The sequence below is a fragment of the Cervus elaphus genome, chromosome 18, assembly GCF_910594005.1.
Source record: "Cervus elaphus chromosome 18, mCerEla1.1, whole genome shotgun sequence".
NCBI lineage: Eukaryota > Metazoa > Chordata > Mammalia > Artiodactyla > Cervidae > Cervus > Cervus elaphus.
Genome location: NC_057832.1, coordinates 111,831,610 through 111,859,147, shown reverse-complemented (window position 1 = coordinate 111,859,147; position 27,538 = coordinate 111,831,610). Strand labels below are relative to the sequence as shown.

At 48.2% G+C, this 27,538-nt stretch overlaps 1 protein-coding gene and 1 non-coding gene across 6 annotated transcripts; both read left to right on the top strand.

The window, feature by feature from the left end:
• The first annotated feature begins 973 nt into the window (after nucleotides 1–973).
• Nucleotides 974–27,538, top strand: KEL (Kell metallo-endopeptidase (Kell blood group)). 5 transcript variants are annotated; one of them, XM_043873496.1, is made up of 19 exons: nucleotides 974–1,132; nucleotides 1,510–1,615; nucleotides 1,818–1,962; nucleotides 2,222–2,398; nucleotides 4,360–4,484; nucleotides 4,796–4,942; nucleotides 11,564–11,623; nucleotides 11,717–11,905; nucleotides 12,142–12,290; nucleotides 14,485–14,614; nucleotides 22,902–23,012; nucleotides 24,080–24,178; nucleotides 24,418–24,495; nucleotides 25,169–25,269; nucleotides 25,424–25,534; nucleotides 25,682–25,749; nucleotides 25,973–26,142; nucleotides 26,500–26,595; nucleotides 27,169–27,538. In XM_043873496.1, the coding sequence occupies exons 2-19, from the start codon at nucleotides 1,568–1,570 to the stop codon at nucleotides 27,328–27,330; spliced, it is 2,166 nt and encodes a 721-aa protein (XP_043729431.1). In that variant the 5' UTR covers nucleotides 974–1,132; nucleotides 1,510–1,567; the 3' UTR covers nucleotides 27,331–27,538. The 5 variants fall into 5 exon arrangements, with proteins under 5 accessions (XP_043729431.1, XP_043729432.1, XP_043729430.1 ...); XM_043873497.1 differs by having other exon boundaries at nucleotides 1,052–1,132; nucleotides 1,530–1,615; XM_043873495.1 differs by having other exon boundaries at nucleotides 1,065–1,187.
• Nucleotides 5,941–6,012, top strand: TRNAY-AUA. The gene has a single exon. It is a non-coding gene; the product is annotated as a tRNA-Tyr (tRNA).

Here is a 27,538-nt window from a genome sequence, read left to right as displayed (position 1 = left end):
CTCATTGTGACCCTATGGACTGTAGCCTGCCAGGCTCCTCTGTCCAAGGAATTCTCCGGACAAGAATACCGAGTGGGTAGCCATTCCTTCTCCAGTGGATCTTCCTGACCCAGGTCTCCTGCATTGCAGGTGGATTCTTTACCACTGAGCCACCTGGGAAGCCCATCAAAAGATTACTGCTAATTAAAGAAAAACTATACATCTCAAGTTCATGACTTTAGTGCTTTTCTATGTATGGGAAGATGCAGTCGTCAGGACTTGTTGACATTATTCCTTTGATATGTACTGTACTATCTAGGGCCAGTAACCTGTTTTTCCTCCATCCTGAATCCTCTCAGCATGCATCGTTGGGGCAGCTGCCATGGCTGATGGCTTGATGGCTGAAGCATCCTTTGCTTAATGATATGACAGGCAACATTCTTTGTCCACACTTCATTCATTGGGGAAGGCATGAGACTGGGTGAGGCTTTCAAAGGGAAATATCATCCTCATTTTCCAAATGGTGAAACTTACCTGCCTGAGAGTTTAAGTGGTCATTCACAGTCACAGGGCTAGTAATGAGCAGATTAGGGTCTCCTAGCTTGTTGCTTTTTTTCCTGGACTGTTCTGCCTGCAACCTGCAGGGCTGTGACACTCCCTGGGAAGCTATCAAGCATGCTTGGGAGCAGGGGGAATGGGCATGGAGCTGGCAGACCTCCCAGGGGAGGGGACATCTGACCTGAGAATTAAAAGGCTCAAGATATTCCCATCATATTAGAAAGGAGAGAAGAAAGAATATTCCAGAAATAAAGAAACTCTGTGAGCAGAGGCACAGAGCAAGTCAAGAGGAGCCGCCCAGGGCAGGATTGCTTGGGGAATGGAGACTGCCTCCCTTTGCCTCCCCTGAGAGACTGAGATAAAGGAGCCAGGAGAGGCTGGGGTGTCTCCAGACCGATAAACAGGCTCCACCCAGAGGCCAGTAGAATGTGTGTGGGGACAGGGACTGCGGGTGGCACATGCGCCCTTTCTCCAAGAAAAAGGAACTGGGGTGGGGGTCAGAGAGAGGCTATTTCCTGAATCCCCGTCCTCAGACTCAGCACCTAGAGCAGAGGAAGGACGGATTCTGAGAGCAAGAGAGACGGCCAGACAGACGGCAAGTCCCCTAGAGAAGGCCATTCCCTTTGGGAGTCAGACGCCTAGGGTGGGAGGTAGAGCCGGCTGGTGTGTGTGTGTGTGTGTGTGTGTGTGTGTGCACGTGCGTGCATGTGCATCCCCTGTCCCCCTCCAGAGAGGACAGATGTGGGACTTGGAGAGTAGGAACCGGGGAGGAGAGGCAGGTGACGGGAGATGGAGGGAAGGGGGAACCTCAGGAAGAGAATTTCATTCTGAAGCCTGCCTAGGAGCACTGCCCTGGGATGAGCATACATGTGTGTGTGTTGGGGGTGGGGGTGGGGGTAGGGGGGCAGGTGGGCAGGAGGTCTCAAAATGACCTGATATAACTCTCTGTGATGTACCCCCTTCCTGAACCAGCTTCTCTGTCCTGCCTCCAGTTCAGGAGGGTGGAGACAAAGAGTCGGTGGGGAGAGCCATGCGGACTGAGCAAGCGAGTGGATCAGGGACACGCAGGAGACGGGTGGTAAGTGCTCAGGGCAGCGTTCTGACAGCCCTTCCAGCTCCCAGGGGTCCAAAGAAGACTGGGTTCAGGAGAATAAGGGGCGTTATCTCTGTACCAGGGGACCCCAGCACCAACTATCTGTTCCTTCTTTCTCCTTTCCCCCTCCCTCCCCCATCCCAATCCTCTCCATCATGTGTTTTTAATTTCCTGGTTCTCTGCACAGAGATTTCCAGAAGAGGAGCCGCCCACCGCACAGGATGGATGGTGGCAAAAGACCTTGCGGGCGCTAAAGACCCTTCTGCTCTTCAGTATAATCCTTGGTGTTTCTCTGCTGCTTTGGGGCTACGTGTTCCAGGGCTGTGGTCCTTGTAAGCGAGATCCTAGATCCCCCCACAGCCCACTCCCCATCCACCATCCATCATCCCGAGACCCACCACGTATCCTGACCCCTGGGGGCCCCGGGTTCCCAGCCTCGTGCCCCATGAATCCCTCTCCTGCCCATCAGTCAGACGATTTGCTCCTCATCAGGGTCTCTGTCCCTTTCCCTAACCAGACATTTCTTTGCTTAGTCCCTTGGGGGGAGTCCTCATCGCTTCCTCTTTCGCAGCTCTGAGCTTTTTCCCACAGCCCCTTGCAAGACATCTGTGTGTCAGAACCTCCTGGCTCTCTACCTGGCCTCTGGGAACACCAGTGTGGCCCCCTGCACTGATTTCTTTAGCTTCGCCTGTGGAAACGCCGACAGGACAGGCAGTCCTTTTCAGGCTCTTGAGGAGGAGAACAAGCGCCGAGTTCGAAGAATCCTGGGTAAGGGAATCAGGATGGAAGGTTCTCTTGCTGTACGTGCCGCGGAGCCTGGAATGATCACTGCTGTCCCTCCCAAGCCTGTGTGGCTAGGGAACAACCAGTTTGTACCATGCTCCACTGGCTCCTAGGGACCTGCTCGATTTGCTTCTCCATCGCCATACATTTCACAGCAGATCCTGCCTCTCCCATCTCTTCTGGTCCCTCTCATCCTCGTTTCTTTACCTAGTCCCTATTCCCTCACCTTTCCCATCCATCCACAGATATCTGTGTTATCTCCCTTATATTTTCAGTTTCTACCCCGTGCCCGATGTCTTCCACACTGGCGTCTCCTCAACACCTATTGCACTTTAATCCCTCTCCCCATCGTCCTCATTCTCCAGCCTTCAAATCCTTCTCGTCCCCTAATGCTCCCTGTGAGTGCTACCCTCTCACTCCCATCGTTCCCCAGATCCCCGCTCTCACAGTCGTCTCCTGTCCTCTCTGAAACCTTGGACCATGGCTTGCCAGTTGAAGTGGAAGAAGCTGAAACTGGGCTGCTGGAGATGGGTGATTGGAGATGATGGGGGGAGGAAAGAAGTGGCAGAGTGGGTGAGAAGTGATGAGGGGCTTTATCTGGTTGTGTGTAAGGAAAGGAATACAGAGGGACACAAAAGACATGCTGGAGGGAGGGGAGGACCAAGTTACAAACCCTGGAGGTAGGAAGATTTCTGTAGATGGTGGTTCTGTTGAAAAGAACCAAGAGGCGAACCGTGAGGCAGGAACCCAGGCCACACAGGAAGGAGGAAGGTGTTCCCAGGATGTTGCTGGATGATGATGAGGACTAAGGGATGAGAATGCAACCAAAGAGATGCATTTTCTCTATAAGGGAGCCCAGGGAACCTGTTGACAGTACCAGTCGGAATTTGGAAGAAATAAATGTTTCCCTATGCCCTCCTTCTCTTTTTTTTTTTTTTTTTCGCCCTCCTTCTTTTGATGGGAAAGAGTGGAGGTGGGTACTCCCTGCATAGCAGAGGGTCAGGCTTTCACGTAAGGTACAGAGATAAAAAGAAAATGTACCCTTCAGACAGATTCCGTGGCCCACAATAGAACGAAAAGAAATCGGGGGGCCTGAGTGAGTGGGGTTAGATAGGAGAGGGTGGAGGGCTCCAGTGGCGTGTGTTTGGGTAATTGTCATGTGTGTTTGTCTGCTGGGATCAGAGAGAGGGGAGAGTCCAGACTAGGGGAGCCCTCACCAGTTTCTTGCCTTTACCAAACCCTTCCTCATGCTCTTCCACTCCAATCCCTCGAAAGTTCTCTGAATTCCCCGATTTTTCTGATTCCTTCCCTCATCTCCCTCTTACCTCTCGTTTCTACTCTTTCTGCTTTTTCCATACTCCAGTTATTCCATCTCTTCCCCCCACACCCTTGTCTCTTCCTCTTTATTGCCTTTCTCACATTTGCTTTCCTTTTTTTTCTTTTTTTATGGTAGCCATTCCATTCGTCTTGTGGGATATGGGATCTATCTTACTCACACCGGCCCAAGCCAAGGATTGAACCTGGGCCCTTGGCAGTGAGAATGCAGAGTCCTTACCAGGGAATTTCCTCAACTTTTCTTTATCTTCCTCTTTGTCTTCTCCACGTTCTTATTCTTCCAACAAATTGGTCCAGCTCATGACTTGCCTGGTGGTGCAGTGGTAAAGAATCTGCCTCCCAAGGCAGGGAATGTAGGTTCAATCCCTGGTTGGGGAGCCAGGTTCCCACATGCCACGGGGCAACTAATGAAGCCTACATACCTCATGAACCAGCAGAGCAAAAAAGAAAAAAAGGAAATTGTTCCCCTCATCCTCATCCCTGGGTTCCTCCCCTTCACTCCTTTTCCCTGGGAATCTTCCCTTCCTTGCCTATAACCTTTCCATCTCCCACCTTCCCTGCTTGTTTCCAAGCTGCCTCACTCCTTTAATTCTCCCCTGCTTCCTTTCTAGAAACTCCAGGTTCCTGGCGCCTGGCCCCTGGGGAGGAGAAAGCCTTTGGATTCTACAACTCCTGCATGAACACGGGTGCCATTGAGGCAGCAGGGGCCGGTCCCCTCAGACAGGTTATTGAGGAGGTAAGACCGGCACACCTACTTTTCTGGATGCAGAAAGCACTCAAGACCAATGTGTGCTCAGGGCTGCCATTTTTTCTTGCCCATAGAGGATGGATCTCTTTCCTAAGGGTTTGGGAGGGAGGTGGACATGGCAATGATCTGTGGACATATCAAGACCTCGGCTGAAGGTAGGAAAAGGGGGACAGAGGTGGAGCCCTAGAAGGGGCAGGGGACTCAGGGTAGAAGTCAGGATGTAGTCAGAAGTCAGCTGGTGAGGGATGTGTTTTGAGAGACTGTATCCCTGTGTTGAGCGCTGTTTCTTTTCTTCCCAGCTTGGCGGCTGGCCGACCTCTGGTAACTGGACTCCGTCAGATTTTAACCAAACTCTGAGCCTTCTGATGAGTCAATATGGTCACTTCCCATTCTTCAGAGCCTATTTGCAACGTCTTCCCACCCCTCCATACCTGCCAGTCATCCAGGTGAGGGCTGCGCTGGCAAAAATGCAGGCCTGCCTCATATTTGTTCGTAGACCAAAAAATGTGCAATCCAGGAAAGTGACTTAACTTTCTTGTTGTTATTGTTCAGTCGCTATGTCCTGTCTGACTCTTGGAGACCCCATGGACTGCAGCATGCCAAGCTTCCCTGTCCTTCACTATCTCCTGGAGTTTGCTCAAACTCATGTCCATTAAGTCAGTGATGCTGTCCAACTATCTCATCCTCTGTCATCCCCTTCTGCTGCCCTCAATCTTTCCCAGCATCAGGGTCTTTTCCAAGAGTCAGCTCTTCCCATCAGGTGGTCAAAGTGTCAGAGCTTCAGCTTCAACACCATCCTTCCAATGAATATTCAGGGTTGATTTCCTTTAGGATTGACAGGTTTGATCTCCTTGCTGTCCAAGGGATTCTCAAGAATCGTCAGCACTGCAATTCAAAAGCATCAATTCTTCGGCATTCGGCCTTCTTTATAGTCCAACTCTCACATCCATACGTGACTACTGGAAAAACCATAGCTTTGACTACATGGACCTTTGTTGGCAAAGTGATGTCTCTCCTTTTTAATACACTATCTAGGTTTGGAAGAGCTTTTCTTCCAAGGAGCAAGTGTCTTTTAATTTTGTGGCTGTAGTTCACTGTCAACAGTGATTTCGGAGCCCAAGAAAATGAAACCAGTCACTATTTGCACTTTTCCCCTTTCTATACCCCATGAAGTGATGGGGCCAGATGCCATGATCTTAGTTTCTTGAATATTGATTTTTAAGTCAGCTTTTTTACTCTTCTCTTTTACTCTCACCAAGATGCTCTTTAGTTCCTCTTCACTTTCTGCTATTAGAGTGGTATCATCTGCATATTTGAGGTTATTGATATTTCTCCCAGCAATCTAGATTTCAGCCTGTGATTCATCCAGTCCAGCATTTCTCATGATGTACTCTGCACATAAGTTAAATGAGTAGGGTGACAACATATAGCCTTGACGTAGACTTCCCTGGTGGCTCAGATGGTAAAGCATCTGCCTATAATGCGGGAGACCCAGGTTCAATCCCTGGGTTGGGAAGATCCTCTGGAGAAGGAAATGGCAACCCACTCCAGTACTCTTGCCTGGAAAATCCCATGGACAGAGGAGCGTTGTAGGCTACAGTCCATGGGGTCGCAAAGAGTCCTACACGACTGAGCGACTTCACTTTCACTTTATTCCTTTCCCAATTTTGAACCAGTTGTTCCATGTAAGGTTCTAACTTGCATACAGGTTTCTCAGAAGATAGGTTAGGTGGTCTGGTATTCCCATCTCTGAGAATTTTCCACAGTTTGTTGTGATCCACACAGTCAAAGACTTTACCATAGTCAATGAAGCAGAAGTATATGTTTTTCTGGAATTCTCTTGCTTTCTCTATGATCCAACGAATGTTGGCAATTTGATGTCTGATTTCTCTGCCTTTTCTAAATCCAGCTTATACCTTTGGAAGTTCTCAGTTCTCGTACTGTTCAAGCCTAGCTTGAAGGATTTTGAGAATTACCTAGCTACCATATGAAATAAGCGCAATTGTGCAGTAGTTTGAACATTCTTTGACATTGCCCTTCTTTGGGATTAGAATGAAAACTGACCTTTTCCAGTCCTGTGGCCACTTCTGAGTTTTCCAAATTTGCTGACACATTGAGGGCAGCACTTTGATGGCCTCAATTTTTAGAATTTTAAATAGCTTAGCTGGATTTCTATCACCTCCACTAGCTTTGTTGGTAGTAATGCTTTCTAAGGCCTACCTGACTTCACATTCCAGGATGTCTGGCTCTAGGTGAGTGACCACACTGTTATCTTTAGGGACATTAATTAATGTTGGAACCAGGGACTTGAGGTGAGAGGGAAGAGAGCAGCAGGGCCAGTTCTGGGAAGACCATCTTTCTGGTCTTCCTTGTTGCTTCTCTGAATCATCCCTGGACACTGGACTCATTCCTCCTGTGGCCTCTACTGCTCTTCTCTTATTTACTTTTCAGTTTCCCCAGAGGGAGCTTTTTAAACCTAGAGCTAATTATGCTATTGTCTCTGTTTAAATGCCTTAAATGACTCACTGGGTCATCAGGATCCGGCTCTTAATCCTTAAGGAAGCCTTGCAAGTCTCCCTCTTACAAACTCCTCCAGGCTTATCTCCTCCTTATGCCCCAAGACAAGCTCTTGCACTTATAGCTCCAAGGAGAGTTCTCGGTTCTTTGCGTACAATGCTCCGTTTGCCTGCGGCACCACTCCTCAATTTGCACACTCAGCCTGGAGAATTCCTACATTTCACATTTTGGTCTTGATGACTATCCCTTCCAGGATGTCTTCACTGACCCCCTGGCTGCGATGGAGGTGGGCCTCTCTGTCCTCCCATTTCACGTGCTCTCAGCCTTGAGCCCTGTGTTGAAGACTCAGCCTCTTAAAGACAGGCTCACACTTCATTCATCTCTGGTCCTCGGGACCTGGCACAGGGCCAGGCAGCTAGAGGCCCACGCCAGGTGTTTATTGAGTGGGTTAATAAATTACATTCTTGGAGGCATCAGTATTGTGGGAGGCAGTATGGTGCTAAATATTTGGCCCCTACTTTCCAAAATTCCACAAAATTACACGAGCATGAATATACAAGAACTGATGATCCTTGTGAGGTATTCTCAAGTTCACCTCTACACAGTGCACTGAGGAGTGTAACTGGTGCGGCCTTGGGAAATTAGTTAAGATCTGAAATGGTTAAGGAGAAGTTCAGAAGGGAGAACGTGGGCTGAGCCCTGAAGCCTGGTTGATTCACCCAGGTGACAGGGAAGCTAAAGGGACTTAAAAGGACTGTAGGGAAGTCCTGATATTAGGGGGGAGCCAGGAGCAGTGTGACCCTTCTGCGGGTCAGTGAGGAGGCTGGTCTGTTGAACAGAGGATTTGGGGTTGGGCTGGGGTTAGCGGTGGGAGGCAAAAGTCAGGCTGAAGACATGAAGTTGAACCTGACTATTCCCAGCCTACAACATCAGACCGAGGTGATAACTTTTGACGTAATAGGGGAAAAAAAAAACACAAAAACAGCTATGGAAGCCTTTCAAATGTGATGGGTTTAAATAATGCCCAGGTAGAGTCAGTGGGTTTTGAGGTCAATCTGGAAGTGCTGAGAAATCTAGTTGAGCAACCTTGATTCCAAATGGAGATGATTATGACAGAAATGGAAATTGGGGCCAGGAGGATGTAGACAACTTCATCCTAGTGGTGATTGATGGTCCATGGTGATTGGAGAGGACCTGATGCCTGACTGAACATCAATAAAAGAAGTGGAGAAATTAGAAAAGGACCCCACAGAGTTGGTTTGGTGTGAATGGAAGGAGGGTGGCTCCCGTTACCTTGAGACTAGATGGTCTCTGAGGGGATATACAGGTGGAGAAAATGACTTGAAAAGGGACACCCCAATGAGGTGGGGCCAGAGAGGAGGAAGAAGGGCCAGGAAGTGGGAGTCAAACCAGTTCCACCGAGTCACAAAGAGCAGGGGAGAGGCCTGTTCAGGTGGGAGGAGTCATCTTTGATTCCAGAGACTTCTGAGCTCGGAAAAGTATGGAGTGAGGAGACACTATTGGAAACCTTCTAGTTGTTGTTGCTCAGTCCCTAAGTCTTGTCTGACTCTTGTGACCCCATGGACTGCAGCACACGAGGCTTCCCTGTCCTTCCCCATCTTTCAGAGTTTGCTTAAACTCATGTCCATCGGGTCGATGATGCTCACATCTCATCTTCTGTTGCCCCCTTCTTCTCCTGCCCTCAATCTTTCCCAGTATCAGGGTCTTTTCCAATGAGTCGGTTCTTCCCATCAGGTGGCCAGAGTATTAGAGCTCCAGCTTCAGCCCTAATCCTTCCAGTGAATATGCAGGGTTGATTTCCTGGTTTGATTTTCTAGACATAACATCAAAACAATCATGAAAATGGATTCAGTTTGTATGGAGTTAGGAAGGAGGGAAGTTGAAGTAGATGCATAGATTACTTTTAGGTTTTTAAAGTTTGGACATGAAATGTGACAGAAGAGTCAAGTGAAAGCTTTTTTCAAGATAGCAGAAAAGTTCATAGCTCCAGGAAGAAGTCTGGGATTGAAGTCAGATAAGACAAGCCAAAAACATGGGAGAAAAAATCTTCAGGACAGCGATAAGGACACACCAGTGCCAGAACTAGAGTGAGGCACATGAGGGTAGCAGGCTATTTTCCTGGGGTGCAGAATTTAAGAGGGTACCAAAAACTCACTAATCAAATAGTATTTCAATAAATATTTTTTAAAATGTCAAAACCAATGCAAAAACTCACGATGAACAAAACATCACATTTTTGTTCACTGTGAATTTAAGAAAATTTTTTTTTCCTTCCCAAAATGGATCAAAACTCTATTGCAGACTTTTGGGGAGATGTCTATGATTTTTAAAAATGATCAAAAATACATTGTGGATTTTAAGGGGAAATGCATGATGAGCAAAGTTTTACTATTATATTCTGTATGGATTTTTTTAAAGCATTAATTTAGATTTTTTTTCATTCATTTTTATTAGTTGGAGGCTAATTACTTTACAATATTGTAGTGGTATTTGTCATACATTGACATGAATCAGCCATGGATTTACATGTATTCCCCATCCCGATCCCCCCCTCCCACCTCCCTCTCTACCCGATCCCTCTGGGTCTTCCCAGTGCACCAGGTCCGAGCACTTGTCTCATGCATCCAACCTGGGCTGGTGATCTGTTTCACCATAGATAACATACATGTTTCAATGCCGTTCTCTTGAAACATCCCACCCTCGCCTTCTCCCACAGAGTCCAAAAGTCTGTTCTGTACATCTGTGTCTCTTTTTCTGTTTTGCATATAGGGTTATCATTACCATCTTTCTAAATTCCATATATATGTGTTAGTATGCTGTAATGTTCTTTATCTTTCTGGCTTACTTCACTCTGTATAATGGGCTCCAGTTTCATCCATCTCATTAGAACTGATTCAAATGAATTCTTTTTAATGGCTGAGTAATATTCCATGGTGTATATGTACCACAGCTTCCTTATCCATTCATCTGCTGATGGGCATCTAGGTTGCTTCCATGTCCTGGCTATTATAAACAATGCTGCAATGAACATTGGGGTGTACGTGTCTCTTTCAGATCTGGTTTCCTCGGTGTGTATGCCCAGAAGTGGGATTGCTGGGTCATATGGCAGTTCTATTTCCAGTTTTTAAAGAAATCTCCACACTGTTTTCCATAGTGGCTGTACTAGTTTGCATTCCCACCAACAGTGTAAGAGGGTTCCCTTTTCTCCACACCCTCTCCAGCATTTATTGCTTGTAGACTTTTGGATAGCAGCCATCCTGACTGGCGTGTAATGGTACCTCATTGCAGTTTTGATTTGCATTTCTCTGATAATGAGTGATGTTGAGCATCTTTTCATGCGTTTGTTAGCCATCTGTGTGTCTTCTTTGAGAAATGTCTGTTTAGTTCTTTGGCCCATTTTTTGATTGGGTCATTTATTTTTCTGGAATTGAGCTGCAGGAGTTTCTTGTATATTTTTGAGATTAATCCTTTGTCGCTTCATTTCCTATTATTTTCTCCCAATCTGAGGGCTGTCTTTTCACCTTCCTTATAGTTTCCTTTGTTGTGCAAAAGCTTTTATGTTTCATTAGGTCCCATTTGTTTATATTAATTTAGATTTTAAAAATTTCAATGAAAATATGATTGATCTTGATTACTGAGTTTTCAGTACCTCTCTTTTATTATGGAGCATAATTGCTTTACAATGTTGCATTAATTTCTGCTGTACAACAAAGTAGATCAACTGAATGTACACATATATCCCTCCCCCTTGAGCCTCCCTCCCATGGCCCCTACCCCCTCCTATAGGTCATCACAGAGCACCGAGATGAGCTCCTGTGCCATACAGCAGGTGCCCAATAGCTATCTATATGAAGCATGGTAGTGTATTTATGTCAATCCCAGTCTCTCCATTTGTCCATCCTCCCCTTCCCCCACCCCCACCACTATCCACATGTCCATTCTCTATGTCTGCGTCTCTGTTCCTGCCCTGAAAACAGATTCATCTGTAACAGTTTTCTAGATTCCATATATATGTGTGCATAGATGATTTTTTTTTCTTTCTGATCTACTTTACTCTGTATGACAGACTCTAGGTCCATCTACATCACTACAGATGACCCAATGTCATTCCTTTTTCATGGCTGAGTAATATTCCATTGTATATATGTACCACATCTTCTTTATTCATTCCTCTATCGATGGACATTTAACTTGCTTCCGTGTCCTGGCTATTTGCACCCAATATGGGCATCTCACACCATTTATCCTGGCCCTAGCCCTGGCACAGGCAATAGTTCCCTACAGGACATGGGTTATTATGCTTCTCTCTTGCTGAGCACCCCTAAACTAGTTGAAACACCCTCTTTGTACGTTTGCATGTTGGTACTCTTCCCCTTGTCCCTTAGCCCCAGTCCCCTCTCTTCTTTGGTTCTCCTGCTCCTCCTGCAGTCCATTTCCTGGGTCCCCCTTCCTGGTCCATCCCCATAGCCCCACACCTGGCCTCTCCTTCCTCCACATTCCCCACTTCTCTCAGCCTCTCTTGTGTCCAGATAGACCAGCCAGAGTTTGACGTTCTCCTCAAGCAAAAGCAGGAATCGAATTATGCCCAGGTAAGATGGTGTCACGGACAAAGGTCCTAACCTCTCACTCTGGAGAAAGGCAGGGGTCGATGGTGGCTGTGACTGAAGTTGCCTTTCCCCCAGATCCTGCGGGAATATCTGAATTACCTGGATCGCCTGGTAACCTTGCTGGGAGGAGACCGAAACCAAGCGCAAAAACACGCCTCCTTTTCCCTCGCCATTAACTCACAGTTGAACCAGATGGTGGGGCCTAGGGAGCAGCAGCGTGCCCAGGACAAGGTCTTCGAGATGGTCACGATTGACCAGCTGCAGGTGCCTTGAGCCAGGGACTGGGAGAAGATGGGCATGAGGGTCTTGCTCCCAAACTTTCTTGATCTTCAGGTCTTCTTTCTCCTCACTTCCTTAATTCTTAGTCCATCCCCTAACTTTCCTGACTCCATCCTTTTCCCAACCAACCCCCTTCCCATTCCCTCCTCTATCCTGAGGGAGGGGAACCCCCCTCTCTTTTCCTGTCCCCCCACCCCCAACCTCTGTCTCTCTCCTTTAAGAGAATGGCCCCTACCATTGACTGGTTGTCCTGTTTGCAAGCGACGTTCACACCGATGGCCCTGAGCCCCTCTGACCGCGTTGCAGTCCATGACCTGGCGTATTTGAAGAACATGTCGAAACTGCTTGAGATAAAGCTGTCGGAGCACAGGTTTGCTCCACATTGGGGTGGGGGTGGTGGTGATGGAAAGAAGGTCTGAGGACCTGGAGGTCTCAGGGACAAAGGACACTGGAGGAGGCAGACTAGTAAGGGCCTTGCAGGAGGATGGGAGCAATCCAGGGCCATGTGAGTGCAGGGAGAGGGTGGGATGGGCAGCCTAGGAGGGCATAGAGGAAATAGGAAGAGGGGCTCGGAGGGCATGGGTAGAGAAAACACAGACGAAATGAGGGATCCAGGTAACCAGTAAGACACAAGGTGTGCTGAATGGAGCAGAGGACATTTGCGGCATTTGTGTCTTGTCAGCAGCTGAGGGGTGTGGGTGAGAGAAGGAGGCACATGGAGGGGTTGGTGGAGGAGACAAAGGCTGGGGAAAGCTGGGGAAAGGCTGCTCCTCAGCTGTATTCGAGGATTCTGGGCCCCTTGTGGGAAAGATCAGGAAGGTCTTGATGGACCCTGAAGGTCGGGAGAGGGAGGGTGAGGCTCTGTGTTGGGCTCACTGCTGATCCTGAGACTGTGTGGCCGCCCCTTGGATACAGTGGCTTCCTCCCGGGACCTTGGGCTCAAAGCCGTTCTTCATAGTAACTCAGTGGCAGCAACATTTAGAAGTTCCTTCAGAGGGAAGCAAACAACCATTCACACAGGTGCAAACCAATCTGTGTAAGGATAAAAGTCAAACCCAGTGAGAAAGTTGCCAGCAGGGCAGAGAAAGGTCCTGGGTCCCAGCTTTGGTGTTCTTAGAAGATGCCTCTTAAGAGGAGCTGAGGTGTCTCGGTTGTGGAAGTATTTGAATCTGTTTTGTTAAATCGAAGTCCAGCCTTCTCCCCACTGTGACTTGAGAGGTCTCCCTCTTCATCTGGTTCTTTCTTTCGTCATTCTCCACCGCCAAGCCAACCCACATGAAGCAAGTGTTAGTGTTAGTCATTCAGTCATGTCTAATTCTTTGTGACCCTATGGACCGTAGCCCACCAGGTTCCTCTGTCCATGGGATTCTCCAGACAAGAATACTGGGGTGGGTAGCTATTTCCTGCTGCAGAGGATCTTCCTGACCCAGGGATCAAACCCGAGTCTCCTGCATTACAGGTGAATCTGAGCCACCAGGATAGAAAAACTCTTCTTAAAACAGACAAAAGTTTTGAACAGTGGCTGCCGGGGGCTGAAGGGTGGAGAAATAGAGATAGATTGGTGAAAGGGTGCCAACTTTCTGTTATAAGATGAACACTCTCAGGCTCCAGTATATTGGGTAGGCCAAAAGGTTTGTTCTGGTTTTTCTGTAAGATATTATGGCTAAGATTGAGGGCAGGAGGAGAAGGGGGAGACAGAGGATGAGATGGTTGGATGGCATCATTCATTCAGTGGACATGACTTTGAGCAAATTGGGAGATGGTGATGGACAGGGAAGCCTGGCATGCTGCAGTCCATGGGGTCACAAAGAGTTGGACATGGCTGAGCAACTGAACACAGCAACTATGGAAAATCCTGAACGAACCTTCTGGCCAACCCAATATAATATGGCGGCTATAGTTGATAATGTATTACAGGCAGAACTCATTTAATTTTGCCTTGCTGTATTTCATTTTGTTGTTGTTTGTTTGTTTGTTTTAACAAATTAAAGGTTTTTGGCAACCCTGTGTCAAACAAGTCTGGGGGCACCATTTTTCCAATAGCGTTTGCTCGTTTCGTGTCTCTGAGTCACATTTGGGTGATTCTCATGATATCTCACCCATTTTCAGTATTATTTTAATGGTTAAAGTGATCTGTGATCCATGAGCTTTGATGTTACTATCCCAATCATTTTGGAATTTTTTTCACAGTGAAGTGTTTTTAAATTAGGGTAAACAAGAAAAAAAGAAAAGCTCTTCTTGACATGTTCACATGTCGGGTAGTTATTCTCTATAAAGAAGGTTTCCCTCATAGCTCAGATGGTAAAGAATCTGCCTGCAGTGCAGGAGACCCAGGTTCAATTCCCAGGTCGGGAAGATCCCCTGGAGAAGGAAATGGCAACCCACTCCTGTATCCTTGCCTGGAGAATCCCATGGACAGAGGAGCCTGGTGGGCTGCAGTCCATGGGGGTCGCACAGAGTCGGGCACGACTGAGCGACTAATACACACACACACAAAAAGGGAGGGTTTTCTGGGGGCTTTCCCGGAGCCTGGGGTCTACCATCGGTCTCTTTTCTCTCCACAGGGACTTGCTGCAAAGCCACATGATCTTCGGGCTGGTGAAGACACTTTCTCCAGCCCTGGACAGTCAGTTCCAAGAGGCACACAGATCGCTGAACCAGAAATTGGGGGAACTGACAGGACACCCACCCATGGTGAGGAGAGCAGGGGAGGAATTCTCCCAGGTGGGGTGCTAACGGAGCATCTGCCGTCTGGGGGACACACGTGGGCATAGCTCCCTCGGCAAGGGGCGTGGGAACTAGATGTCCCCCAACATCTGGGCCTTCCACAGAAGCCCTCAGCGCTTACACTGAGAGCTGGGATGCCAGGGAGCAGACCTTTGGGCACATGTCTGGCTACCTCCAGGGCCTTTTGCTGAGTGTTAAAATCTAGATAGACAGCTCTAAGCTGATCAAGAACTGCTTTTCCTTTGTCGTGACCCCTAGACTATTTGCCGGGTTATCCTGAGCACTGTGACTTGAGGAGCTGGACTAGAGTGAGACACGGTGTGGTGGGCAGAAGCCTTTGCTCCGTCTAGGTGGTTCCAGTGTTCCGTGTCCAGATATGCTTCATCAAGAGCTCATCCCTGACCACCCCCGGGGTCTGTTGGCCGTGCCGTGGGCTTCGTGATGCCGATTCTGATATATCAGAGCACTGGGCTGTGTACCAAACGTGCTCCACTAACCAAAGTCCACTCTGACCGTACTCAGGACTGTGAACTTTGAAATCCTAGGTGGACACATCCCAATGTAAGAGGAAGCATCTAGAACATTAGATGCCCTCCAGCCTCTGTGAAGCTTCAGGGCAGTCTTGCTCATCACTGGGTTTCTTTTCTTAGTAATTTGTGGATCATTTCTCTGCCTTGGAGGAATTCGTGGCTTTGGCAAATCTGAACTATCTATAGAATTTGAAGAAGGGAATTGTAAACACGGGGTCTGGAATGTAGTTGTTGCCTATGGAGACTTTAAACTGTGCTAAGCATTTTTCTAAGCCCTTTAAATGTAGGAGTTGATTTGATCCTCACAGCAGTTCCATGAGGAGGACAGACCATGCGGTCCCTGTTTTATTGGTAGGTAAAATGAAACCCAAAAGTTAAGGATCTCACTCAAGGTGATAGAGCTGCTGGGTTGTTAGAGCTAGGATTTGAACTCTGGCTTCAGCATCTGTGTGCTTAGTCATTGCAAAAAACAAACAAAAAAACCCACAAAACACAAAACAAAAAGAATTCACTAGGATATTCCCTCAGGTGGGCTAGTCCCCAAGAGCCTTCTGCCCAGTCTTTCTCTTGACTCAGATGAGACAGAGCACCAAGCCCTCATAGTTGGGATTGCTAGAAAATCCCCAGCAACAAACAACTTTGTGTAAATTCCAGAACTGTGGCCTGGTAGTACTTTTTGAAGGGTATAAGAATGCCAACATTGAAATTCACACTTAAAAAATTTAGAAGGCTTACGAATTTCTAAAGTCATCACCCTTTATACATACATACATATATCCTAAACATATATATGTATATCCTATACATATATATATTATATAATCCTTATCTCTCTCCATTTGTTATTGCTTAGTTGCTAAGTCATGTCCGACTCTTTTGTGACACCGTGGGCTATAGCCCACCAGGCTCCTCTGTCCATGGGATTTCCAGTGTAAGAATGCTGGAGTGGGTTGCCATTTCCTTCTCCAAGGAATCTTCCTGACCTAGGGACTGAACCCATATCACCTGCATTGAACAGGCGAACTCTTTACCACTGAGTCACCAGGGAAGCTTTTAGGATGTGTAATTGTCCTTGGACTTAAAAGCTGAGTCAGACTCTACCAACAGATAGTTCTGTGACTTGTTGAAGCCCTTTCCCTGGTCTGGAATGGCACCAAATATGATGCCAAATATGATGGCACCACATAATAATAATAGCTGAAATACGTTGAGTAGTTACTCTCTATCAGGCAGTGCTTATTTTATTTACCACTCTCAGAAATGCTCTGAGGTCCTCAAAAGGACAAGTAACTTTCCCAAGACCAAACACCTCATAAGTGAAGAAATAGACTCTAGAACAGGTCTGCCTGACCTGTGAGGTCACATTTTTAACCACAAACTGCAGGGTTGAGAAATAGTGGGTGGTAACAAAAAAATGCCTTGGCAAATTCTTTCTTTAAAGATCAAGATAGTAAATATTTTTAGCTTAGTGGTCTATGTGACCTCTGTTGCAACCATTCATCTCTGTCTTTGTAACATAAGAGCTCTCATATGCTCAGTAAATGAATGCGTGTAGCTGTGTTCTAAGAAAGATCTTATTTAGATGCTCTCAGAATTTCCAAGAGAGAGAGATCAGGGTTTAAATGGTCAGTGAGATAGCTGAGCAGGAGGTAGGAAGTAAGGAAGCAGTGTCTAGGGAGAGGAAAGGGTTTTCCGGGAAAGGAAAGAATGCTGTCTCATTGCGACCAGGGAAGGCTAGTTGAAGCATGGTGCAGTGTGAGGGACCCTCTTGGTGGCTCTGGCTGAGAAGAGGTGACAGGGCTTGCTGGAAGGCTGTCCTGCTTGCCTGGGGGGTTGAGAATCAGCCTGGAAACCAGTGCAGTTGAAGCAGAGAAAGCAAATAGAGTAAGAGTAGGGAGGAAATCAGGGCTTCCCAGGTGGCTCAGTTGGGTAAAGAACCCACCTGCAATACAGAAGACATGGGTTCGATCCCTGGGTCAGGAAGATCCCTTGGAGGAGGGCATGGCAACCCACTCCAGTATTCTTGCCTGGAGAATCCCATGGGCAGAGGAACCTGGGAGGTCACAATCCATGGGGTCGCAAAGAGTCAGAGGCTACTGAAGTGACTAAGCGTGGCGGGGGGAGGTAAGTGTGGGGAGAGGAAATCAGAGAGGGGACGAGGGGATTGTACCAGGCCTTGGTCAGTCACCGTAAGGTCTTGGGTTTTTCTCTGCATGTAACAGGGGCCTGTAGAAGGATTTATCTATTTTATGTTTTAAAAGAACATATTCTGTAGGTAAGCAGCAGTCTCCTGATGGATGTTTGGTGTGAGAGGGGGAGTGGAGTCAAAGACACCATGAAGCTTTTGGCCTTAATTGGACCAAAATGTGTATTTCTATCCGATGTTTATGAACTACAGCTGTCTCACCACGTTCCTCTGAATGGACTCCAATTTGTAATGCTCTTATTCAGAAGGAATGTCAGGTCTCATCTGACCATATTTTGTTTATTAATTTTGGGTATATGTAGTCAGCGAAAATGGCTGTCAAGCCAAGTTTTTCTCTTATTAAACTTGAGAAACTGAGTTTGGGAAATTAAAAGCAGAACTTCACATTAGTGCCTGTTAGGAGTGAACTATTTACGTTCACGCCAACATCTGTGTTTACTCAGGGGATTTCAGCCTTTGTTTTAGTGATCTGTGATTTCTGCCTTGGGTCATTTGTGGTTTTATTTACTGCGTCTTCATCTAGATTATTGGTAAGATTCTGCAGAGGAAAGAGTATTGACTCAGGTTATTGAAGACCAGTGTAGTCAGCAATCCATTTATGCAACAAATATTAATTGAGTCCCTATTATATGCCAGACGCTTCTCTAGACTCTTTGGATTCTTCATGAACAAAATAGATAGAAATCTCTGTCCTCAAATGCTTCTATTCTAACAGAGACAGAAAGACCATAAGCTAAATAAAATACATTGGATGGTATTGAAAAAAAAGTGAAAGTGTTAGTCGCTCAGTCGCGTCCCATTCTTTGTGACCCCATAGACTTGCCCGCCAGGCTCCTCCATCCATGAAATTTTCCAGGCAAGAATACTGGAGAGGATAGCCATTCCCTTCTCCAAGGTATCCAGACTCAGGATTCGAACTCAGGTCTCCTGCATTGTACACAGATTCTTTACCATCTGAGCCACCAGGGGGTGGTATTAAGTGTTATGAAAAAAGAAAAAAAGGAAAGAGGGAGAGAGATACCTAGTGTGGACATGTTACAGTGTTGGTGGGGCAGTCAGGGAAGCTGGTACTAAATTGGAAACATTAATCACTGACATTCCCTTCTGGGTCAGCCAGTTCAGAATCCACTCAAACAACACTGTTATTTAACATGGATTTCTCCATTGATTTCACGAGGACATAACTTATGGTTTTACCAGATGGTATCTTGAAATCAAGATAGCACCAACAGAATGGAGTAGAACTTTAGAATTTACAGAGCACGTTCTGTGTAGTATTTCCCCGGTTCTCCCAAGCAGCTCTGTGAATCAGAACAGGCATCAGGCTCCTATATACAGCTTGTGTAATTGAAGTGCGAGGGTGTAAGTTATTATAGTAATTCACATTTAGTAAATGCTGAATTCTCTATGCAGAGGGAGAACTGCCGTGATCCTGGAGGATGAATCTGGTTCATGGGTGTGTTTTGTTGGACTCTAAAGATTTTACCAACTTTTAATGAGTGGCCGACTTTCAAAAATTAGGCAATAACACACAAAAAGAGTTCCAGCCCTTTGGGTTGTTGTTTTCAACGTGAGTGCTGAGTTAGCCTTCTCCCAGGGCAACAGATGACTGGAGCTGAGGGATGCAGCCAGTAGGCCTGGATATGGGTTTTCTATCACCCCTTCTGGTCCTGGGGTTCTGATGTTGGGCTGCTTCTGTTATTTATGGTACCTCACAGCCCCTATTTGAGTTTGTGACACTTGATCTACTGTTCATTCTAATTTAGTGACCCTTTAAAAATGATGACATTTATTTTTAGTGCTATGAATTTATTTATTCATACAGTCACATTACTTTTAAAAACTATTTTATATTGAACTATAACTGATTAACAATGCTGCGATGGTTTCAGGTGAACCGTGAAGGGACTCAGCCATACATACATGTATCCATTCTCCCCCAAACCCCTCCTCCCATCCAGGCGGGCACATAACACCGTTCAGAGTTTCCTGTCCTATATAGGAGGTTCTTGTCACCCAGTCGCTCAATCGTGTCCGATTCTTTGCAACCCTATGGACTGTGGCCCGCCAGGCTCCTCTGTCCATGGGATTCTCCAGGCAAAGATACTGGAGTGAGTTGCCATTTCCTCTTCCAGGGGATCTTCTCAACCCAAGGATCAAACCCATGGGTTGAATCCACATCTCCTGTGACTCCTGCATTGGCAGGCAGATTCTTTACTAATAGGCCACCTAGGAAGCCCTCAGGTCCTTGTTGGTTACCCCTAAAAATGATGACATTTGAAAATAATTTTGACATTATTCATCCCCAGTTATCCTACACTGGCCCTCAGAGTGTTAGTCACTCAGTCGTGTCCCGAATACCGAAGTAGGTTGCCATTTCCTTTTCGAGGTAATCGTCCAGATCCAGGGATTGAACCTGGGCCTCCTGCATTGCCGGTAGATTCTTTACTGTCTGAGTCAGTGAAGCCACCAAGGGGCCCCAGAAGTTACACATTATTTTCCAAGTGTTCAAAAACAATCAGTTTAATGATTCATTCTAGAATTGTGTTTCAAAATGCACATTAAGGATTCCTGGCTCACCTGTAATCTCTAAAATCTACTTTCCCCTTACTGAAAATTGCACAGAAATCCGCTTCCCTCCAGACTCTTGGAGTTTTTCTTGATTTCTGTCATGTTTGTCATTACTCATGGTTCAAAGGTTATATCTGCAAATATCTTTCTTTCTTTTTTTTAATTTATTTTATTCAAGTAGTTGATTTAGAATATTTGTTAATTTCTGCTGTATAGCAAAGTGATTTAGTTATATATATATATAATTTATAGAGCACGTTCTGGGTAGTATTTCCCCTGTTCTCCCAAGCAGCTCTGTGTGTGTGTATATATATATACATACACACACATTGCTTTTCATAGCCTTTTCCATTATGGCTTATCACAAGATGTTGAATATAGTTCCCTATGCTACAAACAAGTAGGACATTGTTTATACACTCTCTATATAATACTTTGCACCTGCTAATCCTGAACTCCCAATCCATTTCTTCGCTACTCCCATCCCTACAAATTTTTTTCTGTTTCTTGTTATATTGAGCCTCATTATTTTGGATTTGAAGTATTTCTTCCATCTTTTATATTTTAACAGTGATTTTTTTTTCTCTTTCTCTACAATTAATATGGTATACTCTATCATCTCACATTTTGAGACAACTCAGATACTGATAACCCCCAGCAGATGAATACATAACCTGTCAGCCTCCACCCCTGAGACTTAACACTCATTTTTAGATCCTGGAAGTTACTTTCCTGCGTATGGAACATACGACTCAGCACAGTTGTGACCTGAAGCGTCGCAGAGTGGCGCAGGGACAGCAGTGAGTGGTCCGAGGTGGTCTCCATATGCTTCAGGAACCAAGTCACGGTCTACCATGGCCCAGGCTATGGGCCCTAGCGTGGAGCTGACAAAGCCTGCTAAGGGCAAGTGTCGGCAAAAGGGGTCAGGAAACAACTCAAGAAGCAGGAGGGGCAGACGGGACAGGCAGAGCCACATCATCAAGCTCAAGGCTCATGTGCTCGCTGCTGTTCTGGGTGCAGCCCTCCACCCCCTTCAGCTGTCTGCTGAGAAACAGTCTCAGAACTGAGCTTGTCCTCAGGAGGCTGCAGGAGATGAACCCATAGGTGGCCAGCAGAGTCTGCACCTGTTCCCGGCATTGCTGTCAGACCCAGGGGCCTTTCTATTTGTTTTTCATGTTTGTGAGTTTCAGAGCATCAACTAATATAGTATCAAAAGTGTCTGAGTCCCTGCTCACCAGGAGAAGGTCCTTAATAGACCTCATGGTGAGGGGGCAGACAGGAACACAGAGACGTGGGCAACTGGGTCTAGAGCAACCTCCAAAAAGGTAACCATTCTAATAGGCAGGCCCAGGAGTGTCTTCAGCAACAACAGTACTGGCCTTCCTTTCTCTTTCCTCTTCCGTGGGAAGCCCCATAAGCAATCTCCAACCTTAGGGCCAGAATGGTGGCAGACTACGCCACTTTCCTGCCAGGAGGCCCCGGTGGGTAAAGAAGTAACAGGAATGAAGTCTTGTGATTTCATCCCACTCAAACCAAATTAGCATATTAATATGTTTTTCCTAAGTCCCTGCTCAGCTTTCCTTACCCTTGCTTCCTTGAATTTGTTTCTCACCTGCCCTGAGTCATCTCTTCAACGTCATCCACACCAGCATCTCTCTCTTGTTCCTTATTCTTTCCATCCTGCTGTTTAAAACCACCCTGATTGCCAAAGTCCTCTTTGAGTTTTTATCTATCTGTTTCTCCACCTTTGAAGATGTCCATCATCTCATCCTATATTCTTTTTTAAAAAAAATATTTATTTTGTTTTATTTATTTGACGGTGTCAGGTCTTAGTTGCAGCACACGGGATCTTTGTTGCATCGTGTGGGATCTCTAGTTGTGACACTTGGACTCTCTAGTTATGGTGTGGGCTCCGGAGCACATGTGCTCGGCATTTGTGGTGTGGACTTCACTGCTCTCTGACATGTGGGCTCTTAGCTCCCCAAGCAGGAATCGAACCCACGTCCCCATCCCCTGCATTGCAAGGCAGAGATTCTTAATCACTGGACCACCAGGGAAGCCCCTCATCCTATATTCTTTCCCCTGATTTGGCAGAAAGCTCCTTAGGTCTCCAAATTGCATACATTTAGTCTTTTCTTTTTTCCTCTTCTGCCAAGGAATATGGTATCTAAAACTCAGTTTCACTCTGATAACTTTCTTCTTTATAAGAGAAGGTCTTACCATTTGGAGAGTGGGGGAGGAAGGCAGGAGGCAGGGAGAAATTCCCTTCTTCGATTCCTAGTTTAGGTAGAGAAGCCTGGGAGGGGGGGTGTCTTCACTGGGGTCCCTGAGCCGTGCACACGGTGGGAGGCGCGTGTGGTGGGCAGGGACGAGGTGGCAAGCAGACCTGCCCAAGTGAAAGGGTGGACTCTCTGTATTGGTCGCCCAGTCGCGTCTGACTCGTTGCAACCCCAGGGACTATAACCTACCAGGCTCCTCTGTCCATGAGATTCTCCAGGCAAGAATACTGGGGTGGGTTGCCATTTCCTTCTCCAGGGGAATCTTCCTGCCCCAGGGATTGAACCCAGATCTCCTGCACTGCAGGCCAATGCTTTGCCATCTGAGCTACTAGGGTTGAATCCAGTCTTGTCCTTCCCAGGAGCCCTTTAGTTATCCAGAAGGATGGCTCCCAGAGGCCTTGCTTTCAGATTCAATAGGCAAGAAACAAGGATAGTTTGCCCAGCCCAGCCTCATGACTGACGCTGGAGAAACTCTGAGCCTGTTTGTGCTAAGCAGCGAAGCCCCGTGTGTGTCAGCAAAAGGGTTTATAGACCAAAGGGAGACAGACCCAGGAAGTCCAGAAAAGAGAACGTCCCCTGGGGGAGAGGGTCGAGGCAAGACTGGCCCAGAAAAGTGGATGAGGAAGAACTCTTGGCAGGAGCCGCTCATTCCAGCTTTGTCTCCGCAGCCGGTCCACCCTCGCTGGATGATGTGCATGGAGAAGACAGAAGCCTTCTTCGAGCCCACACTGGCCACCTTGTTCATCCGGGAGACTTTCAGACCCAGCACCCAAAGTGCCGTACGTGAGGGCTCCTCTTCAGCCGACGTCCCCCACCCCTTCCCACCCAACCCATCTTCTCCACTTTGCCCTTCTTGATGGTTTCCGTGGTCAGAGAACCAGGCAGTTTAGAGAATCCAGAGAGGGACACGCTGCACCCCCAGAGTCTGCACGGTTTAGCTCCGAGACAGAGTCCGCACGGCACACAGTAACCTGAACAAGCCTCCCAGCCTTACTGCTCATGTGTTTCTTCAACCATAAAATGAGAAAACTGAACTCCGTGACCTCTAAGCCTACTCCTTGTCTGTCTATGATTTTTGAACAACTTGTGAAACGATGTAAGAATGGCATGCCATCACTGTAAGAAGCACCCATGGTAACTACTGAATACTTAGCAATGGCTACCATGTGCGTGGTACTCTTGCAAGCGATTTGCACGACCTGCTTTAATTCCTGGTTTCACAGAGGGGTTAAGTGATTTGCCCAAGCCCACACAGATTCTCCAAATAGTGGAGTCAAGGTTTGAACTCAGGTTGCTGATACTGTCATCTATTTTCCTCCATCTAGAAAGGAAATACACAGGATGGTAGACAGCGGAGAAAGTGCTAACTCCACAGTCAGGGTGCAAGGCTGGGATGGCTTTAGCTTGTTGGGAAGTGGACGAACCCAGGAAGATGGGGAGAGGAGATGAAGGCCTCCAGAAAGATGGTGTGAGGAGGGCTCTTGAGAGCAGAGAAGGGGATGGTGGTCCTCTTCCTCCCCCAGCCTTCTGAATGGATTGCCTGGCCAAAAGGACGGTGTCTTCCCCACAGGCTGAGGTCTCCCCACAGAAAGAAGCTCTCTCCCCCATCGGTTCTTAGGAGGCACCCATCCCCACCTTCCTGTTCTGTGTTTGGTACTGCCTTTCCATCTCCACAGCTCTCTGCCCTGAGTTTTTGCTCACCTAGTAGATACCACTTCCTCTTTCTGAGGTCTTCCTCCTGGCAGCTCCTCCGGGCCGAGGCCCCTTCCTGGAGGGCTGGTGGGCAGGACCCAGGACTAAGACTGATCCTGATCCTGATCTTCTCCCTGCACTTTCCTGCCTGCAGGCCATGGAATTATTCACTGCCATCAAGGATGCCTTCATCAGTCACCTTCATACGGTTCCCTGGATGGATGGAGAGACCCGGGCAGAGGCCCAGGACAAGGTAAGGCCAGGAGAAAGAGACAGCGTGGGGCTGTGTAGTGGGTGTCAGCGGAGCATGGGATCAGGAAAGCACGGTGACTGGGGGAGGGTGCTCAGGGCATGAGGCAAGTGTAACCACCAACGTGCCACACGGACATCCTGGTGGCACTCCCAGAGGAGGGGACAGGGCAGCAAACAGGAGAAAGTCCTTATGGTAGACCCGAGGTCGCTGGAGTCCTCTTCCTTCATGTCTCTTCCCAGCTTACCCAACTGCAGGTGAAGATGGGGCCCTCGGACTGGGCCCTGAAGCCAGACCCGGCCAGACAGGAATACGACGACGTGAGTCCCTGCCCTTGCCAGGTCCCTTCTAACCCTCAGCTTCCTCATCCCCTGCGCGACCTGAGTAGCAGACAGTCATTTTCCCTGGTTGATCCTAACCCACCCCTTCCCTGCCCTGGTGCTGACTGGGCTTGATGGCCGAGCAGCCACACGATGGGGCTTCCCTGGTGACTCAGTGGTAAACAACCTGCCTTACCAATGCAGGAGATGTAAGAGAAATGGGTTCGATCCCTGGGTGGGGAAGATCCCCTGGAGGAGGGCATGGCAACGCACTCCATTCTTGCCTGGAGAATCCCATGGACAGAGGAGCCTGGTGGGATATATAGTCTGTGGGGTGGCAAGGAGTCAGACACGACTGAAGCGACTTAGCACACGCAGCCACACTGTAGGTTTTGCCAGCAGGAGAACAGAGCTTTTTCAGGTGATGGTGAGTGTGTGTGCACACTCACACCCATGCATTTGCGTGACTTGCTTGAGTGTGTGTGTGTGTGTTGGTACGTGTGACGCTGGTTTGCAGTAGCACATGGCTGTGTCCTGGCGCTAGCTTTCCACTGTCGTGGGGATGTCTCTGTGTTAGGGCTTATCTGTCTGGTTCAGACAACCACATCAGGGTGTATCAGTGTGCATCTACATTTGTCTTCATGTATTTGAGTCACGTCCTGCCTCCTCCCAGATACAACTTGGACCCAGCTTCCTCCAGACCTTCCTGAGTTGCGTCCGCTCCCGCCAAGCCAGAGTCGTCCAGGAGTTCTTGCAGCCTGTCTCCAATCACAGGTATGAGAGCCGGGGAGACACAGACACCACATCCCAGAGACATCTGTCCGCAATTCCTAGGAGAGAAACAGAGGTTCGGGGGAGCAGCAGCAGTCCTTCAGGAAGGACTGCAGGTAAATGATGGAGCTGGAGCTCAGGCGTGCTCTTCCCACAGGTGGCAGGTGCCCCCCTGGGGCCTCCAGGCTTACTATTCAACACCTGACCACGTGATGGTCTTCCCAGCCCGACTCCTCCAACCCCCGTTTTTCCACCCTGGCTATCCCAGGTATGGGCCATTCTCTGAGGTGGGCAGGAAGTCTCCTGAGAGTCATGGACCAGTGTTATGATGAATGATGGACGGGACTTGTGGTTGGAGAACAGGGGCCAAACCTTGGAAGGATTCTGAGGGTCAGACGAGCCCTTGTCTCCCTAGAGCCGTGAACTTCGGTGCCGCTGGCAGTATTATGGCCCGTGAGCTGTTGCACATCTTTGACCAGCTCTGTGAGTAGCAGCAGGCCCCTGGCAGGTGGGGCCATCGGGAAGGCGGGTGAGGTCCCCAAACTCGACCCAGAGCAGGAGGCAGGGAGGCTGTGCCAGGGCTCCAGGTGGGCGTGGCCTACAGCTTTTGCAGCTCTCCCAGGAGCCAGTGTGGTTTGCAGAAGGCCCACGTCTTCAGCCCGGCATCACGCCTCACCGTTTCCCCCGCTTGCCCCATTCTCAACAGTACTCCCTGGGGGCTGCCCGGCCTGTGACACCCGTGCCCTGCAGAAAGCGCTGCTGTGCCTGGAACGCCTCTACACTGCCTTACCCTCACCCAAGGGAACCTCCTTCGATGTCTCCCGCACGCTCCTGGAGGATGCTGCAGACGCCGGGGCACTGGCCATTGCGCTCAAGGTAACACACCCCAAGGGCTGGGATCTAGTTTTACCAGCGGAATAGACAGCCTGTCACCAGCGTTTCCTTCCACCATCCCTCATGCAAATATGGAAAAGCCTTCTGCCCTTCACATCCCCACTGAACAGCTGGCACCTTGAGGACTCCCCCCATCCCACTCCACAAGCCCTCTCTTCGAGGATGTCCATCGATCTTACAGCAGGGATGTCTTCTCCTGGCTCAGACCATTGTGTCAGGGCTGAACTTGGGAAGAAGGACCAGGAGCTGGTTTTGGATATTGTATATAGGGCATCAGACTTCCAGTTGGGTACGGGTTTGGAACCTAAGGGCAATTCTCCATCCCACCCTCATATCCAGGCATACAAAAAGAGGCTAGTACTGTTCCGTGGGGAAACCATCCTGCCCAGCCTAGATCTCAGCCCCCGGCAACTCTTCTTCCGAAGCTATGCCCAGGTAAGCCGCCGACATCTCCCACTAGGGCTTAATCCATGTCAGATAAATACCCTACCGAGTCTAGCACTCCCTTCAAAAAAAAAAGAGGAAAAAAAAAAACAACTTCATTCCTAAATTCCTCCTTGAGATGAGACCAACTTTTGTCTTCTCTCATTTCTTCTAGAAATATAGACCCCTTCCAAAAGAGCCTTAACAGACTATCCACTGATCATATTCCTCCTTGGAGACCCCGGCCCTAGGTGGGGTCCCCACCTGACATATCCCCCCGCCCAGTGCCATGTATTCCTTCAAAAGACACTGTCGCCAGTTCCCCAGGGCACTTGAAGACCCCCACAGAGTTCTCACAACAGACCTGCCTCTAGGGCACTTTTAGAATTCTGATGACACAGTTCCGATGTCACCAGATTCCCGCTGCCAGATTAAATGACCTACAAATGGCAAATATCTTCTTTCTCCACGAGGCCCTTGGAGCACTGCTGTCCCTGCTTTTGTCTTCGTCTGCTGTCCCTGGTCACCAGGTCAGCTGTATCCTGCTGATCTCCTCACCCTGTGTGGACCTCTTTTTCTCCCCAGGTGATGTGTAGGGACCCCAGCACCCAGGATCCTCAGGACATTCACAGCCCTCCTACCCTTCGCGTCCACGGGCCCCTAAGCGACAGTCCAGCCTTCGCCAGACACTTCCGCTGCCCCCAGGGGGCCCTCCTGAACCCCTCCCGCCGCTGCCAACTCTGGTAACCTGGCTGGCTCCCAAAGAGATCTCAGTACAGGTGTATCGGCATCTCTGTGCCCCATCCCTGGAACCAGGGCAACACCTCCTCTGCCCTTCCATGCCAAAAATAAAAGCTGGCCCTTGGCTTTTGCCTGTCTCTTAAGAACACTTTCCTGCTGTGGCTGGAAAGTCAGAAAAAGTGAGAGAAGGCCAAGCTGAGTTCCATGGACGTGA